Genomic DNA, 22847 nt, shown 5'->3' on the forward strand with positions numbered 1-22847 from the left:
GCTCCAGGTTGAGTTGTGGTGTCGTCCCCCCCGCGCTCAGAATGTCTTACTTCATCCCTGCCTGAGCCTTCAGTCTTGTATGTCACAAGCTCACCGAACGCGTGAATGAACAATCCAGAAATGCATGCCTGGTGATACAAAATACCATACTGAAAGATGTAAAGCTGTGGAGTTGGAGGAAGCAACAGTAATTTTGCTTGAGGAAAGACTGCTTAAAACCTGAAGGCCGGATTCTGGTATGCTTATTCTCGTTGGGTAGAACATTACTCTGTGATTAGTCCCTTTCAATTCACTGGGACCACTATTTCAGTAAGGCACCACAACAGGAGTAAGGAGAGCGGCATCTGGCCCGGACTAAGGCCTTCAGAATTTGGCTCCATAACAGTAACTAATACAGATGTTTTCAAAACTGTATTGTCAGTCCCCTCAACCCCACCCGAAAACAGGACACTAGAGGATCTGATTTTTTTTTATTTTGTCAATGAGGCATCACTGATTATTATATTATTCAAACATGACTATTATTGCATCTGTTTTATTGTATTTAACCATCTCCTCCTTCCCCTCCTCTCCTTAAAAAAAACAAAACCCCACCATCAACCAAAATAATGAGTCCAGAGACATTAACAGTCAGTTGGGCTATATAACTTGCACAATCATGCAAGGGTAGTTTTGTCTCTCTCCTTAATTCGGGAGCACCAGTTGATATTAGAAAAGTTGAAGTCCAAACTGCTGTGCTTGATGCTAGAGGCTTAGGGATGCGTCCCCCTAGAGTAGGCCATCATGTTAATAAGAGTTGATTTGTAAACGGCGTCTACCCCTCACCCCCCTTTGCCTGACTCCCGCTTTTCTGCTCAATGGCACAGATGCTGCTTTGTGCTGGCTGGGACCAAGCAGCTATTAGCAGCAAATCCAGCAAGGGAAATTAATGAGGGGGGCTACTAATAAAAGACAGCTCAGGACAGCCATACCAACTTGCTCCAAGCAGTAATTAACTTTTTTTAAAAAACTCATGAAGGTAAATATCCCATCAGCTTTGGTCCAGTCTCGCTTCTCCTTTATTAAAAGAAGAGAGAGAGAGCAAGACTGTTCATGGATAGCTAAGGCAATCAATATTCCTTTCCCGTAAAAACAACTTTCAGTAACTTACTGCAATATTTCTCAAACTCTCTGGCATAGAAGCGTAGAGCAATGCTCCGAGACCCAAACCAGAGACTCGCTGATTAAAAGCAGCCAAAAAAGACTAAATAAAAAACCCTCTAAAGAGAAAATAGATTTGAGAGCAAAAAATACTTTAACAGGAAGATTATCTGCTTTGCCATCTAATGTTGCTTTTTTTCCATCACGTGCTGAATTTAATATGCCATGCTAACGATTGTAGATATAAAAATAGCAGATAGAATAATGCTAGATGCTTGCAACAAGCTCCCCATTGACAGTTCAGCTGCATTTAGTTTTGACCATCCAGAATCAACTATTAGGGTCAAATTCTGCTCCCTCTTAGCTTTATGCAACCACACTGACGTTATGCAATCTTTTATGTCCACAGTTTAATACACTTTAAGACCAGCAGAAACCTTTATGATAATTATGTCAGTTGGATTGCTTAGGTGTAAATGAGGGCAGAATTTGACCCTTGAGCTTAGATCCTCAAAGATATTTAGGTAATTTTCATGGAGTTAAATATCTTTGAAAATCAGGGCCTTAGTGTCTAAATACTGGGCCAGATCTTTTAACCCATATTTGGACAATGCTGTCACTGAATACAATGGGATTTTTGCCTAAGCAAGTGGGGTTGTAGAATTGGGCCCATTACATAAGAAGCGCACACAGTGGAGATTGTGCATGGGATATTTTTCTAGACCCTTTTAAATAATATAAATATTGCATGGGCCAAGTCAGCTTACAGTGAAAGCTGAATTTTACCAGAACCCAGTCAGTATAGGATTAGCTTCTGTGTTTCTATGGACAGTGAGTCTCCAACTTTTGCATTTACCAATACCCTCATTGATCCACCCCCTTTTCCCACCAGCCATGTCCCTAGTTCTCAAAATGGTTCCTTTTGCAGAGCACTTCAAAGAGCTCTATAGACTATTTATTGTGTATGGTCGAGGAGGTTATAAATAAAACATTTTCTGTCTGGTTGGGCACATGCGCACGTTTGTAAGTGTGACCCTTACACTGGGATCTCCAACACTGCCAATCTGAAAGAGAGTGGCCGTATTTCTGTGTATGATTGTTGGCCTTACCTACAAAAATAAGATTAGGGAAAGCAGTTACTTTCTACCGTTCAACAGCCTGAATGTGCTGGTGAGTGCAGCTGCCTTGAGCTCTTTGCCACAGAGTCAAACTCTTCCCAGTAAGCCTTCTATGCTTGCTTGAAAAACACAGGCTTAGCCTTCATTTAACCGTGAGCCTTGCTTCTGGCTCAGTTTTATTCCTTCACGCTGAGTTTATCTGATTACTTCAGCTGGGTGAAACAGAAGGCCTGTTGACATCACCAGTGAATACTCTGGCCTTGTGTATGGCTCTGAAGCAGCCATCTAACATTTCATGAAGATGCAGAAATCAACTTTGGAGAAGCATTGGGAGAGACTGGATATAAAGCATGTAATAAACAGATTCTGCACAAAGAAAGCAGCGCACCAATCAGTATGCAGCAAGTGCTGTTTCTTCCTTGCAAAGTGGCCTTTCAAAGATACACAAATAACACATATTACGAATAAAGCGCATTGTTTTGATCGTTTAAGATCTACATTGTCTTTCCAGGGGCCCGTGCCACAAACCTCTCTGCTGTCAGTTTTGAAAAGCACAGACTGTAAGACAGGCCTGAGATGCAAAGTATGGATCCTGATCCAAACTCCCACAACTTTTTGGGAAATTTTGGATCTGAAGTTTTTGTTCCAGCCCAATTCTGAATCTGAGTGTGATGAGTTGCTTCTTTTATAGCTTTATCTGTGTTTTGCCACAGTTGGATGACTGCTTGTGAATTCAGTATTTATTAGTGTACTGGAGAATGCAGTTCTTTATCTCACCACAACAAATGTTACAAAAGACCCACCTTTTCCTACAAATGTGTCTCAACACTTGGCCAGGCAAGACAACTTCTAGGGATAAGAAAGAGTGCGGTCCCCCTTCCCATTCAGTCTTTGGGTTCGCTGGGGAGACTGCTAAGAAGGTTGCTGATTGTAATGGTAGTTTTAGTGGTGTGGATACATGCCCTGCTCAGGTGATTCCGTATCTACTTAGACTGCTCTTTCTTCATCTCTGAGCCTAGACACCCTCAAGTAGAGTCACCAACAAGGTACAGTTGTCAGGGCTTGGCTTTTTTCTATCTGTCATCTCCTTGGTTGTATTTTCTTTACCTTTAACTATCACTATAATACTCATGATACAGAACTATTCATATCTTTTGACACCTCTAGTGATTCCTCCTTGATCAACAATCTTTTCCAAACATACTCCCTCATCTTCTGCTGGGAAATCTCCTTCCCCCTACCTGTGCAACATTGTGTAGCCAATTGCCTTAGCTTCAGCTCTGCTCATCCATGTCTTCATCTCCTCTTCCCTTGACCAATGCATTTCTTTTCTATATGGTCTCTTAAAATTAAGATATCCAGCCACCAGTATGCACAGGAAGCTGCTGCCTGCTGTCTTCTACACAAACATCACCATATCAACTTCATCCTTATGGGCTCTTCATTCATTTCTGGATCAAGTTCAAAACTGCCCTCCTAAAGCCTTCCATGACCGCCATGCAGCCTGTCTCCCCTCCCTGATGTTTTGCAGAGACACCCTTTCAGTCCCTCCCACCCTCCCCACTCTGAGTGCAATAACCTCTGGCAGAATGACCCTTCTGTAATTATTACATAGCCCATCCCGAAGGGAAAATCACAACGCCAGGCTATTGTCATCTTCACCAACTAGGAAGCAAGAGGTGAAAGGATGGATCCCCCTATACCTTATGCAAGGTTAGCATTGCCCTCCTCCCATCAACCTATCTACTTCTTTCATTTTGATTTGTACCAATGCCTCACATGTGGGTTCTCAGCAGTGTTTGAACCCCTGCTACAGGAATGACTCCATTAGTTGGTAGCCATAACTGGCAGTTATCCTCCGGTGGGCCAACCATTAGAGGAGGAGGTGACACATCGTCAGCACATTTCAGAAGCATGAAGAAATACTTCCCTGCTGCCTCCTTCCCCTTCCACAGAAAGTCAAAAGCGGAAGGAGGAAAAAAGACAAAAGGAAAGAGAGAAAGGGAGGAAAAAAGCTCTGCAGAGGAGAAAAAAATATCAGTCTGAGCCAGGCACATCTCAGAGTCTTATGATAGGCAAGTGTCCTTCCTGCCTGCCCTCTCTCTGCCTTCCAGGTCCCAGAATTTTCCTCCCTGCCTTCTGTGTCCACACAGCTTATTGCCTCCCTGTTGCAACTTCCCACTGCCTTTACCCTCCCATGTTCCAACCATCCAGGAACGCTCACTGCCACCCCTCCCCAAATCTATGTGCCCTGCTGGAGCTCTGCATGCTTCTCCTCGCCCCCTGCCACCTGACGCTCTCTCTGAAAGTGCTGATGACAGGCTCTGCGGTCACTTGCTCTCCTTCCCCCTGAACACAGGGCCTGTCAGCAGCACTTTCAGATTTCTTTTCCTGATCTTCCCCCCTCCTCAGCAGGCTTTAACTTCTGGCCAGGGTTATCCCAGCAGAGCCCTCACCTTTCCCAGCAGCCTTACCCAGATGTAACCCTCTCACTTCCCTTCTGAAGCACCTTGCCTGAGCATCCCCAGGAAGCCACACTCTTCTGGGGGCAAACCTGCAGCCATTCACAGCAGCTTCAGCTGCTGTGGAACCCTGGGTACCCTGGGGCAATCAAGTCCCATCTGGGTAATCCCGCAGCTGTCACGCACAGGTGTGCAATGCGCAGGAACCCCACAGCATTCAAAATCTACCAGTGGTGATCCCACAGTCATTGCCCATGATCACAGAAAGCTGGATTCCCTAGCTAGGTTATTCAAGGACGGGCTGCGGCAACCTTTCAGGTCCTTCAGACCTTTTACTCTCCTCTGCAGTCCAGTTCCAGCACAAGTAATATTCTCATCTATGGCATGTGAGTTTTGCCACATTACTTGTACAGAACCAAAAGCATTTCTATATCTAGGGCACTCTTAGGACCCCTAAGAAGGGTCAGAAAGCAGCCAAAGCCTTGCTTTCATGCTGGATTGGATCAGTGGGGGTGGGCCTGAAAGCTGGCCAATAGTGTTGCTTGACACCATGTTTCACACAAATATTTGCAAATTTGGGTTTGACAAAATTTTAGACCTGTCCAGCCAGCTCTACAAACAAGATGCTGGCAGAGAGGATATGGGCTGACATTGCCAGAGGCACAGCCATGCCTTGGTGAAGACAGCCAAAGGTTCAGCACCACCATTTGGGGCCAATTTTCAAAATGAGCTCACCTCCCATTTAAGCACACAAAAAAGTAGGCAGGTTTTCAGAAGAGTGGGCGAGCAAGGTAGGTACTGGGCTCTTCTGGAAGGCTGGCCAAAAGAGTCACAATGGGAGTTTCTGGGCATTTTTGAAAATCTGGCCCCAAATGTGAGAGTCAAACACCTGAACACCTGGCCCTTAGTAAAAAACACAGGTAAGTTTGTGAAACCCTGTCAGCTGGACCTGCTCCCTTCTGTGGATGCTTAACAGATGTAAAAACACACCGTTTTCCTTGGCCGTACTTTGGTAGAAGCATCCTACAATCTTCTATTTCAGATAAACCCTGCTACATCCGTTCCACTGCATGCTACTTCAGTGTGATGCAATGATTTTTCCTATGGGATGGGGAAAGGAAGGGATATATAAAAAGGAAAAATGAATGACCTTGTAATTTGATTTGTCAATACTCTTTCCTATGCCACCTCCTCTCTCTTTATAATTGGCTTGCTCTGGACATGTTCGCTCTGAAGCAAAACGGGCAAAGATAACCTTATCTAAAGTAGCAGTATATTAGTCTTTTTTTTCCCCTCCTGCTTCCTTGTTGGGGGAGATAATAGCATGATTTTATTATTATTATTTTATTTTATTTATTTATTTACTGCCAGATGGGGATGAGAAGAAACCTACAACCGTTTTTTTAACTTCTCTGCCACATCAACTCTCCATCTCATTTCAAGTATCATATGAAAAAGAATATTTTCTCCTTTGACTGTTATTGGTTGCATGTATTGTTTGAATTACAATAGTGCCTAGAGACAATTGTGCAAGGCACTGTACAAACACACAGTGAGGAAAGTTCCTGCCCCAAAAACCTTACAGTCTAAATAGACAAAAAGATGAGAAGGAAAACAGAGAAGATGAAGAGATTTGCCCAGGTTCACCTGTTGTGCAAAATTAAGCACTCGGGATCTTTTTCAAGGGGAAAAGGCAGTATGCCGCATTTATTGACAGAAACTAAAGTAATAACTAACTTAAACCTACACATACACACACACATACACGCGCCCAAACGTATCAGAAAGCGTTCTATAGTTATATATATATAGCTACCAGTCCTGATTGTGGCTTGAGATCGTAGCTAGGGTCCGTTGCTGGAGTTCGTGGCTCGTGGCAGCTACCTGGCCAGGGAAGCTGGGCACGAGGAGAGCAGGGTCCTTGTCGGGCGCGCACCGACGCTCTTCTTTAGATGATGTGTAGAACGCTGTTTTTCCCCCAAAGCCTTGAAATCTCACCCAGTCTTTTATAGGTTTTTCAGTTCTGCTGTGTCACGTCACTTCTCTGTGATCCTTGATTGCTGGTACAATAGCAGACGTGACTTTCAGCTTGTTCTTTGATGTCTTGATTAAGTTTGATTAAGTTTTTCTGGGGTGGATCCTTCTTTGCTTTTTGGGGCTATGTTCACACTCTTCAGCCTAGGATGGACTTCACACTTCATCAGGACAACTTCATCAAGACAAGCTGGCAGTTTGGGTCTGACTCACACACACATACACCCTCCATTCATACCTTGTTCAGATAACTACCTTATTCATCTAAAGGTTTAGAAAGGGTTTGACACAAGATGGAGTACATAGGGTCAAAATGGGGTTTTTACACAAGATGGAGTACATAGGTCAAAATGGGGTTTTACATTCACAAGATGGAGTATGACTGAGAGAAGTTCAAATGTTACATGATTTCAATAATAACCATATAGAGGTTGACACAAATAAGGATATGGATTAAAAGCTATGAATTAATCTACAGGGTTACCATTACAATTTTATTCCTACACACCCCGTAGGTCAGCAACAGAAGTGGGAATAGAACCCAAGTTTCCTGACTCCCAGTCCAGTGACTTGATTTTGCTTTCCCACTGTTATTTTGGCACCCAGTCCTGCAAAGATTTACTCACATGCTTAATGTTACACATTGAATAGTCCCATTGACTTAAACATTTGTGCAGGCCTTTGTGGGGGTCATGATCTTGCTAACTATTTAATGGTACTTGTGTTTTCAAGAACCCTGCAAATATTTTGGGATTGAGTTTGCAGGAAAGCTAGTATGCAGAATTGTAGTGTGTGCATATTTCATCACCGTCCCATGTGTAATGCCTGTGCTGATGCATGGCATTAACGACGCCATCAAGGGCCCCTGACTTAAGCAAATGCAGAACTTTATACAGCTAAGTAGTCCCAATGGAGTTAATGTCAATGGGACTCCTCAAGTGTGAAAATTTCCACATGCTTTCGTCATTGAAGGACCTGGGCCTTATTTAGGGTTATCTCAAGGTGACATTGGCACTTTAAGAAAGAAATGATTGGTGCACCTGTAATTGATCAGTTGCCCACTCCCTTCCCCAATTAGCTATAGGCTTTAGGCTTTAAAAAGGGCACCTGGGGCCTACAGGGAAAAGTTCCCTGAAGGAAGTCAAATGAAAGCTGTCTGAAAGGCCCCTGGAAGAAGTCAAGAGAGAACTGGTGAGTCAGCTGCTTGAGAACATCGACTGACAGAGACAGAGAACGGTAGATGAAAGCTTTCTGAGGAGGGAAGGAGACACCCAGAAAGAAATAGCAGAGGAGAGCTGGTACAGCAAGCCATTGGGAAGAACAAAAGGTAAAGCCTGGCCAGAGCTGGGGACCCCTTTTTGGGTTAAAGGAGAGCTTGTGCAGAGGTCCTTAGGTAGAAGGGGAGGAATCAATCTGGTTAGGGAAAGATGAGCCCAAAACAAGTGGATTGATGGTGGAGGGTGGATCTGTAGGCAGAGAAGCCCATATGAGTGGAACACTGTAAGAAGCCCAGCCCAGAACAAGGAAATCAGTGACCTTTGAATGGATTGATGAGCTGCTGCATTGTAACCTTGTTTTACGTTGGGGTTTTGAGATGTGTTTTACTATGAGGGGTCTGTGGACTGTGATGGTTAATATAAATAAATGGGTTTGAATTTCTCACTAAGAGAGACAATGTTACAGTGCACTGATGGGTTCCAAGGGGAAACTGAAGCAGGTGTGCATGTCATGCTGTGGCCTGCCAGAGGGTGCTCCAGGCAGGGCCACCCTATGACAAGGGTCTGTGTGACTTTTCAGTGTCAGTTCTGTTTTTCATGGGTTTGTGGGATCATTTAACAGCTTTTAATGTAACTTGTACAATCTCATGGTTACAGAATTTCACAAATACCTTTTGTAAACAAGTTTTTTATTAGAGAGGTGCTACATTTAGTTAAATTTTACATATCCTTTCTGAGGTGAAGAGTTTTAACTTTTAAAACACAAAATAGTTGGTCTTTTCAATGTAAAACAATTTTGAAGCAGCTGAGATCTCAAATATTAAAAATAATGCAGTGACTGCATAACTGTTAATGCTGTATACATTGCAATAACATAATAACTACATACATCCTAACTGAATTACTTGGAAGTACAATTTGATTACTTGTTTCTTTGACATGTTGTAAAATTATATCATTATGACCTGATTTTTTTGCATAACTTAAGTACCAAAAACTCAAATGGAATGAGTATAGGGAATGCAGGATCAGGCTCACAAAGAAACAAAATAATCAAGAATGCAAAACAAATTCCTCATCAATAACTACATATAAAATAACATTAAGGATTGGCAACAAATTCACAAATTCAATAGAATAACCTTCCGTTATTGGGAGAGGGCATTGTCTGTGTTGCTCCTGGCTCTTGGCTGTGAGCTGCCTATGTATGTTCAGATTTACACAGGAAACATAAACTGGTTGAATTTACAGTTCTTAGGCTTTTACTGTCTGGCCTCCTATACTTAATTTTGCAGTGTGATCAGTGCTTGCATGGGGTGGGGTTGGTGAACAGCTGATCAACAGCCATACCCACTCATTCACTAAAGCCCCACTTTCTGTCTTTGCTTCCAGACATTTGTCTAAAGGGGGAGGGGGGAATCTTTGTTTAAAATTACACAGCCAAATTATGGCTGTGTCGGGAACACTCTTTTTAATTATGACGATATGTTGCAAGATTTATGTCTTACGTGAAAGAAAGAAAACGCAAGCCCTTGGGGTTAAGCTTTTGTCACACTGGCACTGCTTTGGCTTCTTGTCACTATTCTGATGCCAAGGAGGGCAATAAACCCCCTTGAGAGTCACAGAACTGCCCGCTGAGCTCTGGCGGTGCAGAGACGCTTTTATGCCAAAATACAATACACAAAGGGATCATAAACTCATTTTAAAGGGGAGATGACCTCTTTGTCATGAGGAATTAAGTTTTTATGGCAAGGTGCTGCTATGGAAACCAGCTCCTATTTTTTCCATTTATTTTGAACAGGCCACTCTTTCATTTTACAGCCCACTCCCACCCACATATTCACTCTATTGGCAATAGGCTAGTGGCCTGATTTCCCCCTTTCTCTCCTCCCAGGGATGCTCAGCACCCACCATTCCAGCTGAAGTCAGTAGGGACGGGGAATGCTAAGCATCTCTAAACGTCAGTTCTCAGGGGCTAGATGAATCGTGTCCTTTTGTGTCCACTTTTAAGTTATTTGCAGGAAAGCACTAGGATAGACGGGATAACATTAGTGTTTTGCCTTATCTAGTCTAACAGTGGGAGCCCATGTATATTTTAATAAGCAATGTTGTATTAATTAGCAAAAATCACCAAAGATCTTAATGGGGTGTGTGTTTGAAATCTGCCTTGTCACCTATTGTAGCAACCACTAATCCAGTAGAGTTTCTGTCTTCAGACATGTGGTGTTTCTCTGGTGGGACACTGTGCTTGCCCTGCATACACTCCACTAACCATAAAAGCGGGCAGCTCAGGATTATTTTAAAATGGTATATTTCAGAAATAGGAGCCATAGTAGCATTAAAGCCCTTGTTCCCAGCATAGCAGAGGATCTTTCAGCTATAGCTACAGGGATGTGAACTGGCTGTCAGGCACATGCCCTGCTGGATGGGAGAGAGGTTTTTGGCCCTATCAGTCCCTTGGGGTTGAGGAGGAGCAGACTTTTTTACATGCCAGTGACAGATGCTTACAGGGCAGAGTGGTGGTCCTCTATCCCTCCCTCCTCTGCATTTGGGCAGAGCAGCTCACATTGGGTTTACAGTCAATGATAAAAACAGACATTTCCTTTCATGCTTTGAACAGCTGGATGTGTTGGGAATGCAAGTGAAATGAGCAAATCTCAATAACCTATTGCCTCCCCTTCCCTACCAATAGAAACTGTTCAGCAATTGTAATGTAGAGCAGTAGGATCCATTCACATCCCCTTCTTCCAGCCCTTCTATGCCATAGCTGTGGAGGAATGATTAGTTTTTGCTAGCGAATCTTCAGCTCACTTCCCTGGGACACATTATTGCTCAATTTAATGGATCTGTTTGTCTCTCACTTAATTCAGGAAATTCCTATTCAGCCTAGGGTGACCATATAGCAAGCGTGAAAAATCAGGACGGGATGAAGGGTAATAAGTGCTCATATAAGAAAAAGCCCTGAAGATTGGGACTGTCCCTATCAAACCTGGACATTTGGTCACCCGAATTCAGCCCCAGAAACCATAGAACGAGCTTTCCCCTGAAACCGCCATGTAAAACATTGAAGACTGCTTCTACCCTGTAGGTTACGTTTCTCCCCATCCCAGCTTTGGTACCTCAGCTAGGACTCTTTGTATTGTCTGAATCCAGATCTCTGCTGAACCCACCCCTTTCTTGCCTGGGTCTGGGTGGAAACCACTGAGTTGGTGGCTGTTTCTAATCAAATCCATATGTACGTTCACCTTTGATCTGATGATCTAACCTATTGCAAGAGTGAACCTGGGTGAAGCTGGAGCATTTGGAAGGCCCCTGAAAGACCCGCCTCAAGTTTCTGGTTTATAAGAAACTCCCAAACCAGGCTTTTCAAAGCAAATTTTTCCCATTTCTGTAGCACCACCACTGACCAAAGTGTGGAGTCTATTCTTACTTTTCCCATTAGGACAAGTCAATCTCTAACCCAGTGGCTTTCACTTCACCCTTGGTGGCCTGGGGCTGCAGCTGTGTGCTAATTGGGCCCATGTGACATCCTCAGGGCCCTGTAGGTAATTTGTGTGTGTGTGTGTGTGTGTGTGTGTTCTGCCCACATAACACATGGAGAGCTGCATATGTGGCCCACAATGGTAAATAGGTTGAGAATGAGAACCACTGCTGTAGCACATGAACAAAGCATTATAGACTGCTGCTGTTTTTTTCAATGTCCTGCTCCAAGTCTTGTGCTGATTTACTGATGAATAATGAAATCTTAGCCAAGTTGGAGCTTTGCTCATCTCTCCCGCATGATAGCGACCTTAGACATGAGTGTACAGCCTTTAATTAACAGGGAGACAGTAAGATGATTAAATCTTCTCGCCTTTGGGAGGACATGAACGCATCTAGTACAAGAGCCTTTTAAAAGTGCACGTGGGAGAGAAATGTGATGGGAGGTGCCATCCGTGAGGCCAAGAGCCGGAACAGCACCATCACCCTTTCTGGCATTCCTAGAGTTTGAACATTGAAAGGGATGGTTAAGAAGAAGTGAGTTAAAGCTGTTCTGAAGCGCTGCCCCACACGTTCAGCGGAGTGAAAGAGTGGGTCTTGTTTTGTTCCTCCTGGCCAATGGCAGATTTGGGGGGACCCAGCCAGAGATTTCTGGCCAGATCAAAGCAGTGATTATGCAAATACCCACTTTTTTTTAAAGGAATTATTTATCCCATAATAACCCCCTGCCAGGGTGGGAAACAATAGATCTGGCCAGCTAGCGCTTCTAGCCCAAGGCTGCAGGGGAGGGGTGGGGGGAGGGAACCCCGCAAGTTTTATTGGGCTAACCTAATTTCACTAATTCTCTTGTCACACGTTTTCCTTTCGGGCCTGTGTTTTACGGGCTGGGTTTCACGCTCCCCCGGATCTCGTGGCACCGGGCAGATTCATGGGCTGGCGCATTTTATGTAATTAATACAGTCAAAGGCGCCGGGGCGTTGGTGGGGATTGGCTCCTTTGTCATGATGTCCAGGTGTCTGTCCCCAGAAGTCACGACGCGCTCTAGGGCGGATGAGGACGAGGGGACAGATTGATTTTAATTAGCGACAGTAAATCTGGAGGTAACGCCACCGAGGTCCGGGGAGTTACGAGGCTCTCCTGAGTCCCGGCGGCTCCGGCTCTTGGGCCATTTTCATAGGCCTCTTGGCTGGCAGTGCGTGTGATTACCCAGCCTGGATCCGGTCCCGGTCCCTCCCGGTGATGCACTGGCTGATGAGAGTGTGGCTGCTTCAATCCGAAAGTGAACCCTGCACTAGCTCCGGGATTTGGCCTATTGCCCAGCGGAGCCTCCGCCTCTCGCAGGCACTCTCGGCTGTCGGTCCCTGGCGATCTGCGCTGAGATTGCACCGGCTCCCCCCCGCGTCTCCTCCCTTCGCCGCCGCCGCTCTCCGGGCAGACGCTTGACACGCAGGGGCCCCTCGCTCGGCGGGACTCGTGCGCTGCGACAAGGGCTCAGCGCTGCCGCGCTCCACTTCTCCCCCGTCCCCGCGCCATTCAAAGCGGATCAAAGCGGCGCGAGCGAGCTCGGGTACCATCCATCGCCTCCAGCTTTGGTTAGCGAGCTGGGCCTGTGGCCCCCAAGGCTCGTTTATCCCCTCCCCCTCCCCTCCTGATAAAAGGGCTCGCGTGCCCTGCCCTCTCCGCTTCTTTTCCGAAGAGCGTCTGTAGAGCAAGAGCGAAGGACCCGCTTCTGCTAGGGCCGGGAAAGGGGCCTGGCGCAGGGGGAGTGAAGGGGGCCCAATCTAGGCCGCAGCACAGCCTCTGCTGAATGATGCACCCTCACCCCCCAGACGTCTGTCAAAGTTAGTGGCTTTTAGAGAAACAAACCCCTAACGTGACACTTCTTGAAAAGCCCACAGTCGACTTTCTAATAGTCATCCGAGTATAGCCAATTACGTACGTGTGTGTGTGTGTGTGTGTGTGTGTGTAAGGGAGGGAAGCCCTGAACCTAGGGAAGCCCTAGGGTGATCCACTTAGAACTGGGGCTTCATTAAAACGGAGTCCACTAAGGGTCCAGAAAGAGATGTCATCGTTTTTCTGCCACAGAGGAAAGCTGCTTGTAACGCCTCCCAGGGCTCTTGCCTTTTAAATAAAACAAAACAAAAAGAACTTGAGCGGTGACTAGAAACGAAATCAATGCACAGCAAAAAGAGCAGAATGCCTATGCCATAATACTCCTTATCACATACCTGTCTGCAAATGCACAGCTCTCAGATCTAACACACACACACACACCGATATAGCAGAACCCTCCGTCTGATGCAAGCAAAGCGGTAGAAAGTCGCTGAGGAAGCAGACCTGCTCTTCACACTATCCCTACCATGATCTCTTCTTGTGTCTGAAATCCTGCTCAGGAGCTCTCAAGACTACATGTCCGTATTGATGTGCGTTTGGATATTTTACTGTAGTGGGGAGGGAATCAATTGCCTCTCTTTAACGATTTAAAATGGGTATTTCCTTGGTAGGCCTTGGCGTGGACGTGATTAAGTGAGGGCTAAGTGATTGTGGAGAAAATGGAGAACAAGGCATTCTAGAAATTATTTGGGATGAAGAAAATTTGCTATGCATGGCCAGCAGCCCTTTTAAACAGCTGAAATAAATCGATTCTTTCCCCATTTTGTCCTTAAACTAAAGCATATGAAGGGCTTACCTGGGAATAGAAAAGGAGCTCACTTCTGTCGATGTAATGCAAAAATAGTCCTGGAGTCAGTCGGTTAGGCACACCTGGGCACTCCACAAAAATGGAGAACCAGGATTTTGTTCTACCTTTTTTTTGAATGTTATTTCCTGGCCTGAGATGCTGTAGGCCCACGCTGCAGTCCGGAGAGACGTTTTGCGTGTTGTGACCGGGTTGCGAACGCAGATGGTTTGAGAATCGCTGTCTGTAATGTGATATGTGCCTTGCTGAATTTGAGCAGCACCTGCGAGGCTCTGTTTGGTAAATTCTGTTTCCGCTGGAAACGATACCGATGATCTAAAATCATAAAGGCCCGAGAGGCCCAGAGAAAGAATCGTCTCATACAAATACACTGCTTCTCCCGATACAGTTTTTTATATTCCTTTCCATTCCACTGTGGCAGTGAGCGGGTTAAATTAGTATTTCAACCAGTTTATCTTACTGGATTTGTGCAGACGAGATTTTGTCCCCATTACTCCCTTCTGTCAACCCACCCGTGGAAAGACACAGCAATTGGCAAGGGCAAAAATCTCCAGTACATTTTCCCTGCAAGGTTTTTAGTAAAAGGGCTCTGCTCTCGCTTTCCTCAGCGTTGCATCATGCCTCAGCTCAGCAAGCAGACCAAACTTCTCTGGATTTTTACACGATAAAGGGTAGTGACTTTTTGGTTTTATGACCATTTCGCGTGCAATAGAGTTGCACGTTATTGGGAGAAGGCAGTGCGTCTAGCTGTGCCTTTTTCCACGTTCATTTCAACCGTGGGTTAACGTTAACTTGATTTTAGAAAGTTAATTTTCGGCTGAGGTCTTACAGCTGTAGAATTCTTTTTCGAGTCAGACCAAACTTCATTTCGCTCTTTTAAATAAATGGCTTGCGTTTTCGAAATAAAAAGCAGCTTTTCGTTATTCATGAACTCGTTCATGTGTTCATCTGTTCGTTGGTATGTACACCTTGCAGGAACTATACACGCTCCTGGCTGCTTTGTGTCTCAGAGCACCGCATTCGCTTTGTCATATGTTTATCGACATGTCAACACGCCAATAGCGTTTATATTAATTACAGCTCATCTTGTTCTACCATGAACTGCACCTTCGATGTATTCGCTGGCGGGGGGGTTTTAGGGTATCTTAGGGATGCCCTTTAAACTTTCGTGGTTACAATAAATGACTCGCCACTCTCGCTGCCAGATGGTAGGTAAACAACCCAATCAAAAACGGTACACAAAGCTATGAAAACGATATACTTTATTTTACCGCATGAACAATCCCTTTGCTCTTCAGCTGTAAATACATACTAGAATAAATTCTGTCAAATATACAAAAAATACATATCTTCCATGAAATCTTTCTTTTATAATAAATAGATGTGAACACGTGTGTGGCTGATTGCTGTAATGCTCCGTGTCTGTTTAGGTTTTCAGTCTGTTGATTTATTTTTAATCTCTTGAAAGAAGGGGGGAGTTCCTCGTCCCCTAAAAGGTCGAGATAAATAATGCATGAGGTAATCCTCCCTCCTGATTTTTTCCCCCTTTTCCTCTACATTTATTTTTCTTTTGAGAGAGAGTTCAGCCTAAATTTCCACGCTTGCATTCAATCATTACAAAGCCTACAAATTATACAATGACTTCTAACCTGGGCCTCGAACAAAACAACTTTTCCCCCCCTTATAAATCATAAGAGACAGATGGCAAAATGGGGGGAGGGGGAAGGAAAGAGAAGGACGGGACAAAAAACGCATTGTGACAAATCTGGGAAACTGAACAAAGTGCACATCAGAGAGGAAAAGTTTGGTTTGACAGGTGAAATTCCCACAGCCTTGAGGCAGCACTGGGAAGAAAGCAGATGCCAGGCGTTTGCAAATCTGTGGCTAATATTGTTACCGGGCCTATAATTCAGCTGCGAAAATACTTTTTCCCCCCTCCTCCATTAACATCTCTGTGAAGAATCGAAGGTGGCGAGAGCGCATCCAGCAGGGGCGCTTCCTCTGCAGATTCCCAGGGCAGGAGCATTTCCCTCCACCAAGCCAGGGGGCTCGGCCTGACATTGTCTCGGACAATGGCGCGCTGGAGGCTCTCCGCCTGGGAGGGGACTGTTCCTCAGCCGGCTGCGTGGCTCGGATCCCGGGCGGGATCTCCCCTTCTGTCTCTACCCAGCGTGGGTCAGTCTTGCTTGGCTCCCCTGAGCACTACGCGAGCTGCCACCCGCCGGCAGGGCCCGGGCTGGCTGCAGCGCCTGGGAGAGGCGCCTGGCTGGCTGGGGGTGTTATCTAAAATCCCTGGCCAGCGGGCGAGGCGGTGCGTAGCGGTGCTTGTCCGGCTGCCAATAGTCCATGTCCGAGGCGGAGCTGGCCGGGCTGGCAGGCGATAAAGTGCAGCTGTAGGAGGCGGAGGACAGGGGGCTGTTGGTGCAGCTCCAGGAGGAGGCGGGCGACGGGCTACTGCTGTCTGTGCTGGCGGGGCCGCCGGCCGGGCTCAGCAGCACCGCCTCGGGGAAGAGGGCGGCCGGCAGGCCGGCGCCGCCGCAGTGGTCGGCCAGGCGCAGGGTCTCGGTCAGCGCCCAGATGTAGTTGTGCGCGAAGCGCAGCGTCTCGATCTTGGTGAGCTTGGCGTCCTCGGGGAAGGTGGGCAGCACCTCGCGCAGCGCGTCCAGCGCCGCGTTCAGGTTGTGCATGCGGTTCCGCTCCCGGTTGTTGGCCTTCAGCCGCCGGCTCTTCTTGATCCTCTGCACCGTCTCGGCCGTCTTCGTCCCCCGGGAGCCGGCCCGGGCCCGGCCAGGGCGCCGCTTGCATTCTTGCAGCCGCAGGCTCCGCTGCAGTCGCGCCTGCTGACCCTCCGCCGGGCAGGCAGGCGAGGCCGCCTGGAGTTCATCGTCCTCCTCCTCCTCCTCCTCGGCGCTGGAGGAGAGCGGGGTGAGCGAGGAGGCGGAGGGCGAGGCCGGGCCGAGCAGCAGCAGGTCTGCCTCCTCCTTCAGCTCCAGGCTCTCCGACTTCACGAACATCCTGCAACGAGAGCGGGAGAAGCCGCATCACGGGCGGTGCCACCACATCTTCCCCGGGCTGCGAACCCCTGTCGCCCCCTCTCCTCCCCTCCCCTCCCCGGGGCCGGGGCAGTCATCCTGCGGGCGTCCGCCTTGGCCTGGCAGCACCGGCCCCCGTGCTACCTGCCCACCCTTACAATAGGTAGGTGGCCGCCTTTTAGCTGTGCCATGGCCACACGCCACTGCCATCTGCCACGTCGTTCCCACTGCTCCCCGCGGCACTTCCACGCCGCGCCCGCTCCGGATCGAGTCCCGAAAATACGCTCCGAACGCCCCGGCGGGGCCATAGAAAGGCAGGGGCGCGTTCCCACCCACGGCTGCTAGCGGCTCCTAACCGGCCGCTTCTCCCTGTAAAACCGCTGCAGCTGGGCGCGCCGACCCGCAGGGAGAGCGAGGCGACAAGGACTTAGCACCAAGATATTTTGCTCCCAGCCACTGAGGTTTTTTTGCGCCACCGCGTGGGGGAACGGGGAGGGGGGGGGGCGGGAAGAGAGAAAATAAAAACTGCTGCAAAGTCTGAAGCAGAGGCTCTGGGACTTACTTGGCTCCCCTTTAATGAAACAATGTTTTGTCTCTCTGCGGAGCGCGCTCTCCCTGCACTGACCCTCACTGCAATCTTCAGGGACGGGTTTGCATGTGTCCCCCCCTCCCTTCTCCTGGAGAGGGTCCCACTGTTAGTGGAGAAGGGGTGGGGGTCCAGCGGCCTCTGCCAAAGAAGTGTTGAAGAAGGGCCGGTTGCCTGCTGCCTCGTGTGTGTGTGTGTGTGTGTTGCAGTGTTTTGTTGGTGGGGTGTGTGAGAGTGAGTCCTGGTGGGGCGAGCTGCTGGCACGCGCCCCGGCACTCCAGTTAAAGTGAAGCTGCTTGAGGTGCAGTGGCTGTGTGTCTGGCACACGACTCTCCTTAAAACCCCTTATATACCCCCCAGAAAACAATCAAATCTACCCCCAGGGTCCCTTGAGCTCTCCCCTGCCCCCTCCCCTCCCCGGGTTTATTCTTTCTTTTCATTTCATTATCATCACTCATCTCATTCTTTTTTTCCTCTCTCTTTTAAAGCCCCTGCACCTCTTGCCTCCCTCCCCTCCCCCCGTCTTTCTTTTATCTGATCCCCAGAAAGTGTGTGGTGCAGCCCCGGCCGCTCTGCGGTGTGATTGGTGCCTCGCGCTCGGATGGAGCGTGCCGCTAATTTATTAATGAATGGGGGTCGCGAGGCGCAGCTGGCCAATCAGGGAGTCCCGCTAGCCACGCGCGCCGGAGCCTGCTCCTTTTCAGCAGCTCATTAGGCTGGAGGGCAGCGAAGGGGAGGGAGACCATAGTATCCAAAACTCACCCCCCCATCCCCTCCAGCCCCTCTGCCCGCAGACTCAGATGCGCACAGAGAGACAGACTTGCAGACGGGGGACACACAGAGGCACCTAATAGAAAAGATGAAGCATGAGCTGATGTATCAGATTCCACTGAGAACAAGGGCAGCTCAGTGGTTGATACTCAATGAAATTCTGTGCCACCCAACGTACCCCCTGCGTTAACCGATGAGGGATACAATGCGGGGACACGTGGGTGTCCATATAGGTCTATTCAGCTGCACTGATAATATTGGGGGCGTGGAGTGCGGTTAGCTTGGGGGGGGGGGGAGGAGGGTAGATGGGGAGCTGAGCTATCTCTACTGTGTTGCTGGGTGGGGGTTGTAGGCATGGAAAAGGAGGAGGTGTTTTAGCTGTGCGTGGTTGAGGGTATGAAGTAGGTTTATGTGTGCATGTCTGGGGAGAAAGGTTGTGTGCAAAGATGTGAAGTAGGAACGTGTCTGTGTTGCTGGATGTGGTTGTGTGGACAGGGGGTTGCAAGACGAGCAAGATTATCTATGCCTTTCTGGGGGTAGCAGGGTGGAATAGGGCAATGTCTGTGGCAGAGTAGAGAGAGGTGTGTGTGTGTGTGTGTGTGTGTGTAGCGTAGTAGCCCGTGCGGAGTCTGGTACATCTTGTGTATGTGGTGGGAGAACTATTGTCTCTAAGGCATAGCCACCAGTTTCTCAGTAAACGAGTTGAATTCTTCTCTCTCATCTTGGTGTTTGTCCACTTTAGTCAGTGTGCTTCCCTGGAGGTGTAGACCTGCTCTCAGGAAAGGAGCTGTCCAGAGTCCCCTCAGCTAGCCAGGGCTCCTCGCTTGCCTTCTTCCAATAGTTTCCCTCCGTCTTGTGTAAACAAATCCCCTGCCTTCTCTTTCCCTGTGGCTCGGAGGGCATTCGATCGTGTGGCCAAAAGACACCGGTGGCAGGTTACGTGTGTGATTGTTTGGGGGGAAGAGGGGTTAAAGAGGTTGTAGCTACGGATTCAGGGGTTTAGGGGTACATTGGACCATTAGATAGCAGAATTGTCAGGAGGACTGGGGGATTTGTAAGGGAGGATTCGCATCTGTAAATGACCTGACTTGAAATCATAACGACACACTGTAGCTCAGATAGATGCCAGCATTGAAAGTGATTTACACGAGGGGGACCTTTGAAAAGAACATCGATACCTTGGCAATGGATTCTCTAACATACACATGGATATTTTGTTTTTATTTAATTCTTTTCAGGAAAGGAAACTACAGAAGGAACTGCCTCTTTGAGTTCTTGCCATTCAAAGAAGGAGAAAAGTGCAGCCAAAGTAGTGTACTGAAGTCCCTCGGGGGCCCATTTGCTGATAAGAGCTGCGCCTCTTCTTCTGGGCGGTACCTGAGCAATTGAAATCTTCCTTGGCACACGGGAAATAATAATCCACGAAAAGAGGTTTGCACGAGATTAGCTTTTTTTGCTGCCTCTTTAAAATGTCTGTGCTAACGTATTTTCTCTGCTCAATGTTCATTCGTGTCGTTTAAGGCTCTAAAATACATAATCATAACAAAACTAAAACCAAAGGAGAGTTATGATCAGCACTGTTGGCAAACTCGAAACAACTTTAGAATGAATGTGAGAAAAATAAAGGAAAGGCTTGTTACAATGGTCTTAAACACACTACACTTAGAAATTAATGCCAGTTTATGAGGAAGAAGGGAGGACAGATTAAGAAGGAGCCTGCTTCATCTATATTTGTACTGGATTTTGTATCTGAAGACTAACAAAGAAATCCTTCTCCCGAAGAAATGGGAAAGAGGCAGAAAAATGATTTGGGGAAGAAAAAAGTGCATTGGAGAATATTATAACATATTAAAACACAGTGAGATGTTAAAATACATATCTGAAAAATCTGAAATCTGCCCTTTTTTGCCAGTTTCAACCTGCTGAAAGAAATAAACAAATAGAACTGATTGAAAACGAGGGACTTCTGCGACCTTAGAGAGATGTTTCATATACATTCATCTTCATACTTACAGATATGATGATTTCTCTACTCTGTACCTTGCATTATATTTCCCTCACATTAGTAAAAGCAGGGAAATTCAGAGGAATGAACGGAAATGTAATTTTTTGTGATGTTTATTTTCTAATTTATAAATTTGCCCTTCATTCCATCGAGGCACAGGTAGGCCAATTTTAAAACAACAACGTGAAATGTAACACACTTACACAATAGCCGCTCAAAAGCACTTAAAGAAAACGAAACAAACAAACAAAAACCCTCATCAGTTAGCAACAAAAACTCATCTCCCAGGCTTTCTCCAGACCACCCTCTTAGGCAAAAGTCTTGAGTGAATACATAGGCCTTGCACCATGCCCTGGAGGTCAACAAATTTGGTCTCCCTCGGCCTAACACGGGAAGCAAATTGTGCTAAAGTCATGAAATCAAATGAAGACCACAGCATACTTTAATGTGAAAAATCAATTTATCTGAATATTGGTGTGAGCACGATTATTGCAACTTGTGGGGGAGGGAGGAAAAACCCCAAATCTAAAAAATACGCAAAGAGAAACCTAAAACCTAGCTGTTAATACCATTACACATACCACACACAGAGATACTGTACTTACTTAAGCTCAATGCAGCTCACTTAACTTCGTACTGAACCGAGAGACAGTTCCAGATTCTACTTGATTTGTCCTTAACGATTGTGATTTTCTTTGTGAAAAATACTTTTTAAAATCATTATTATTTTAGCGCTGAAATCAAATCTGAGCGTTAAATGCCATTTTTCAAAAAGTTGTACATTACATTGAATTTAAATTTAATATTAACATTTAAAATATCAATACACATACAGTTTCACGTACCGGTTAAAGCCCTCCTATACAGTACATCTGTATGCGCCCTTAAGATTAGTAAAATATTGACTGGTTTATTGCAAATCAAAAGTATTACTAAGTGTAACGGACTGAATGGAAAGTGTCTACGAATCTGGCAAGTGATTTAAATGAGACTTTTAATATTGCTCCTTAGAAGTACGGAAAATCTACATGCCTTAACGGGATGAAAGAGTAAAACAAAGAGAAAGTCAGTGCAACAGCCCTTGGGTTCCTTTCTACCTTATGAACCATCTCAATGCAGACTGGAGTCACCTGCCATTCAGTTGTTCCACATTTATGGATTTCCCCATCCTCCCCGCTCGTCCCCCACCCCACTTAGTGAGATGTAGCTAATTGTGTCAGTGCTGTAAAAAGGTGCTAGACTGGACGTGGACAGTACCGGGGTTTTGTTAGAACAATTACAGAGCAAAATGCTCTTTACACTTTCCAAACCCACTCTAGCTCCACGGTGTCCAACTATCAGTAACAAATACGGGCGGTGGATGTTACAGCGAAAGAAACGTTTGGAGGAAGGAACCTTCATAGCAGACCGATTTCAGCTGCGTGATTTGACAAACAGGACCATGGAGGTTTCACTGCTGCAGTAAGAATGACTGGACAGAGCAGGGCCGCATTTTCTTCAAACTCGCTGCGTGTAAGCCAGCCGGCGGTTGGTTCAGCATCTTGCAGAGAGGGGGCTTGCTGGCAAAAAGCTAGTTCAGTTCGTCCTCGATTTTGCGCCCAACGTGACCAAAGCCCACGGTACTAAGCTAGACTTTCTCGCCCTCCGTTACCGGAGCTAAATGCAAGCGGCACTTGTGTGGTCTACGAACTGGCCAAACGAAACGAAGCGCAACTGTTATGCAAAGAGCGCTGAATAGCACCGGGGGGGTGGAGAAGAAGTGTCGCTGCTGTCCACTGCATGAACTGTCCCCAAAGGGTCAAACTGTTCAACTTCAGCCCCTTTGCCAGCCTCAAGCCTGCTTTGCAGGAACAAAAGCCCAGCGCAGGCAGTGATCAAGAAACAGGAGCACAATGGATTTAAGCGCATCACACAGCCCAGCAATAAAGGACACTGAGCTGGGGGTGTGCGTGAGGGGGAGATCTTTAGAAAGGCTTTGTTAGCGGTAAGAAGCTTGAACTGGGAGGCGACCCAAAAGTCCGGAAAGTTTAGGGTAGGTGTTGCTGAGGGACCTCTGGCGCCAGCCCATCCACACGTCGACCTCACAAGTGGTGAGCGAGCGCTAATGGCTCGCCGCTGCCCCAGGTGAACAGGGGCAAGGGGAGTGAGTGGGGGAGCAGGGCGTGTGTGCGCACAGGAAAGAGAACAAAGTGTGTGTGCGCGCGCGCGCGGCTGCTGCTGCTGAAACTTAGGGAGCTGTGCACGTGCTGCGGATTGTTGGCCAGGTGTCTACATCCCACGGCCCTTAGATGCTCCCCCCTGGGC

The 22847-nt window shown here is 47.0% G+C and overlaps 1 protein-coding gene and 1 long non-coding RNA gene across 2 annotated transcripts; one reads left to right on the plus strand and one right to left on the minus strand.

Moving 5' to 3' along the window:
* The first annotated feature begins 7900 nt into the window (after nt 1-7900).
* On the plus strand, nt 7901-20323 carry LOC137150692 (uncharacterized). Its single transcript, XR_010919048.1, has 2 exons — nt 7901-8081; nt 19777-20323. It is a non-coding gene; the product is annotated as an uncharacterized lncRNA (long non-coding RNA).
* On the minus strand, nt 16068-17644 carry NEUROG2 (neurogenin 2). The gene has a single exon (XM_067544668.1). It carries the CDS (start codon nt 17161-17163, stop codon nt 16429-16431), a length of 735 nt encoding a protein of 244 aa, XP_067400769.1. The 5' UTR covers nt 17164-17644; the 3' UTR covers nt 16068-16428.
* Nucleotides 20324-22847: the final 2524 nt, after the last annotated feature.

Source organism: Emydura macquarii, unplaced genomic scaffold, assembly GCF_026122565.2.
Source record: "Emydura macquarii macquarii isolate MOO-44397 ecotype Brisbane River unplaced genomic scaffold, CSIRO-AGI_Emac_v2 contig_1014, whole genome shotgun sequence".
Lineage (NCBI taxonomy): Eukaryota > Metazoa > Chordata > Testudines > Chelidae > Emydura > Emydura macquarii.

Bases quoted from the DNA above. Each gene is read 5' to 3' on its own strand.
- NEUROG2 (XM_067544668.1), bottom strand. From the start codon at position 17,163: ATGTTCGTGAAGTCGGAGAGCCTGGAGCTGAAGGAGGAGGCAGACCTG.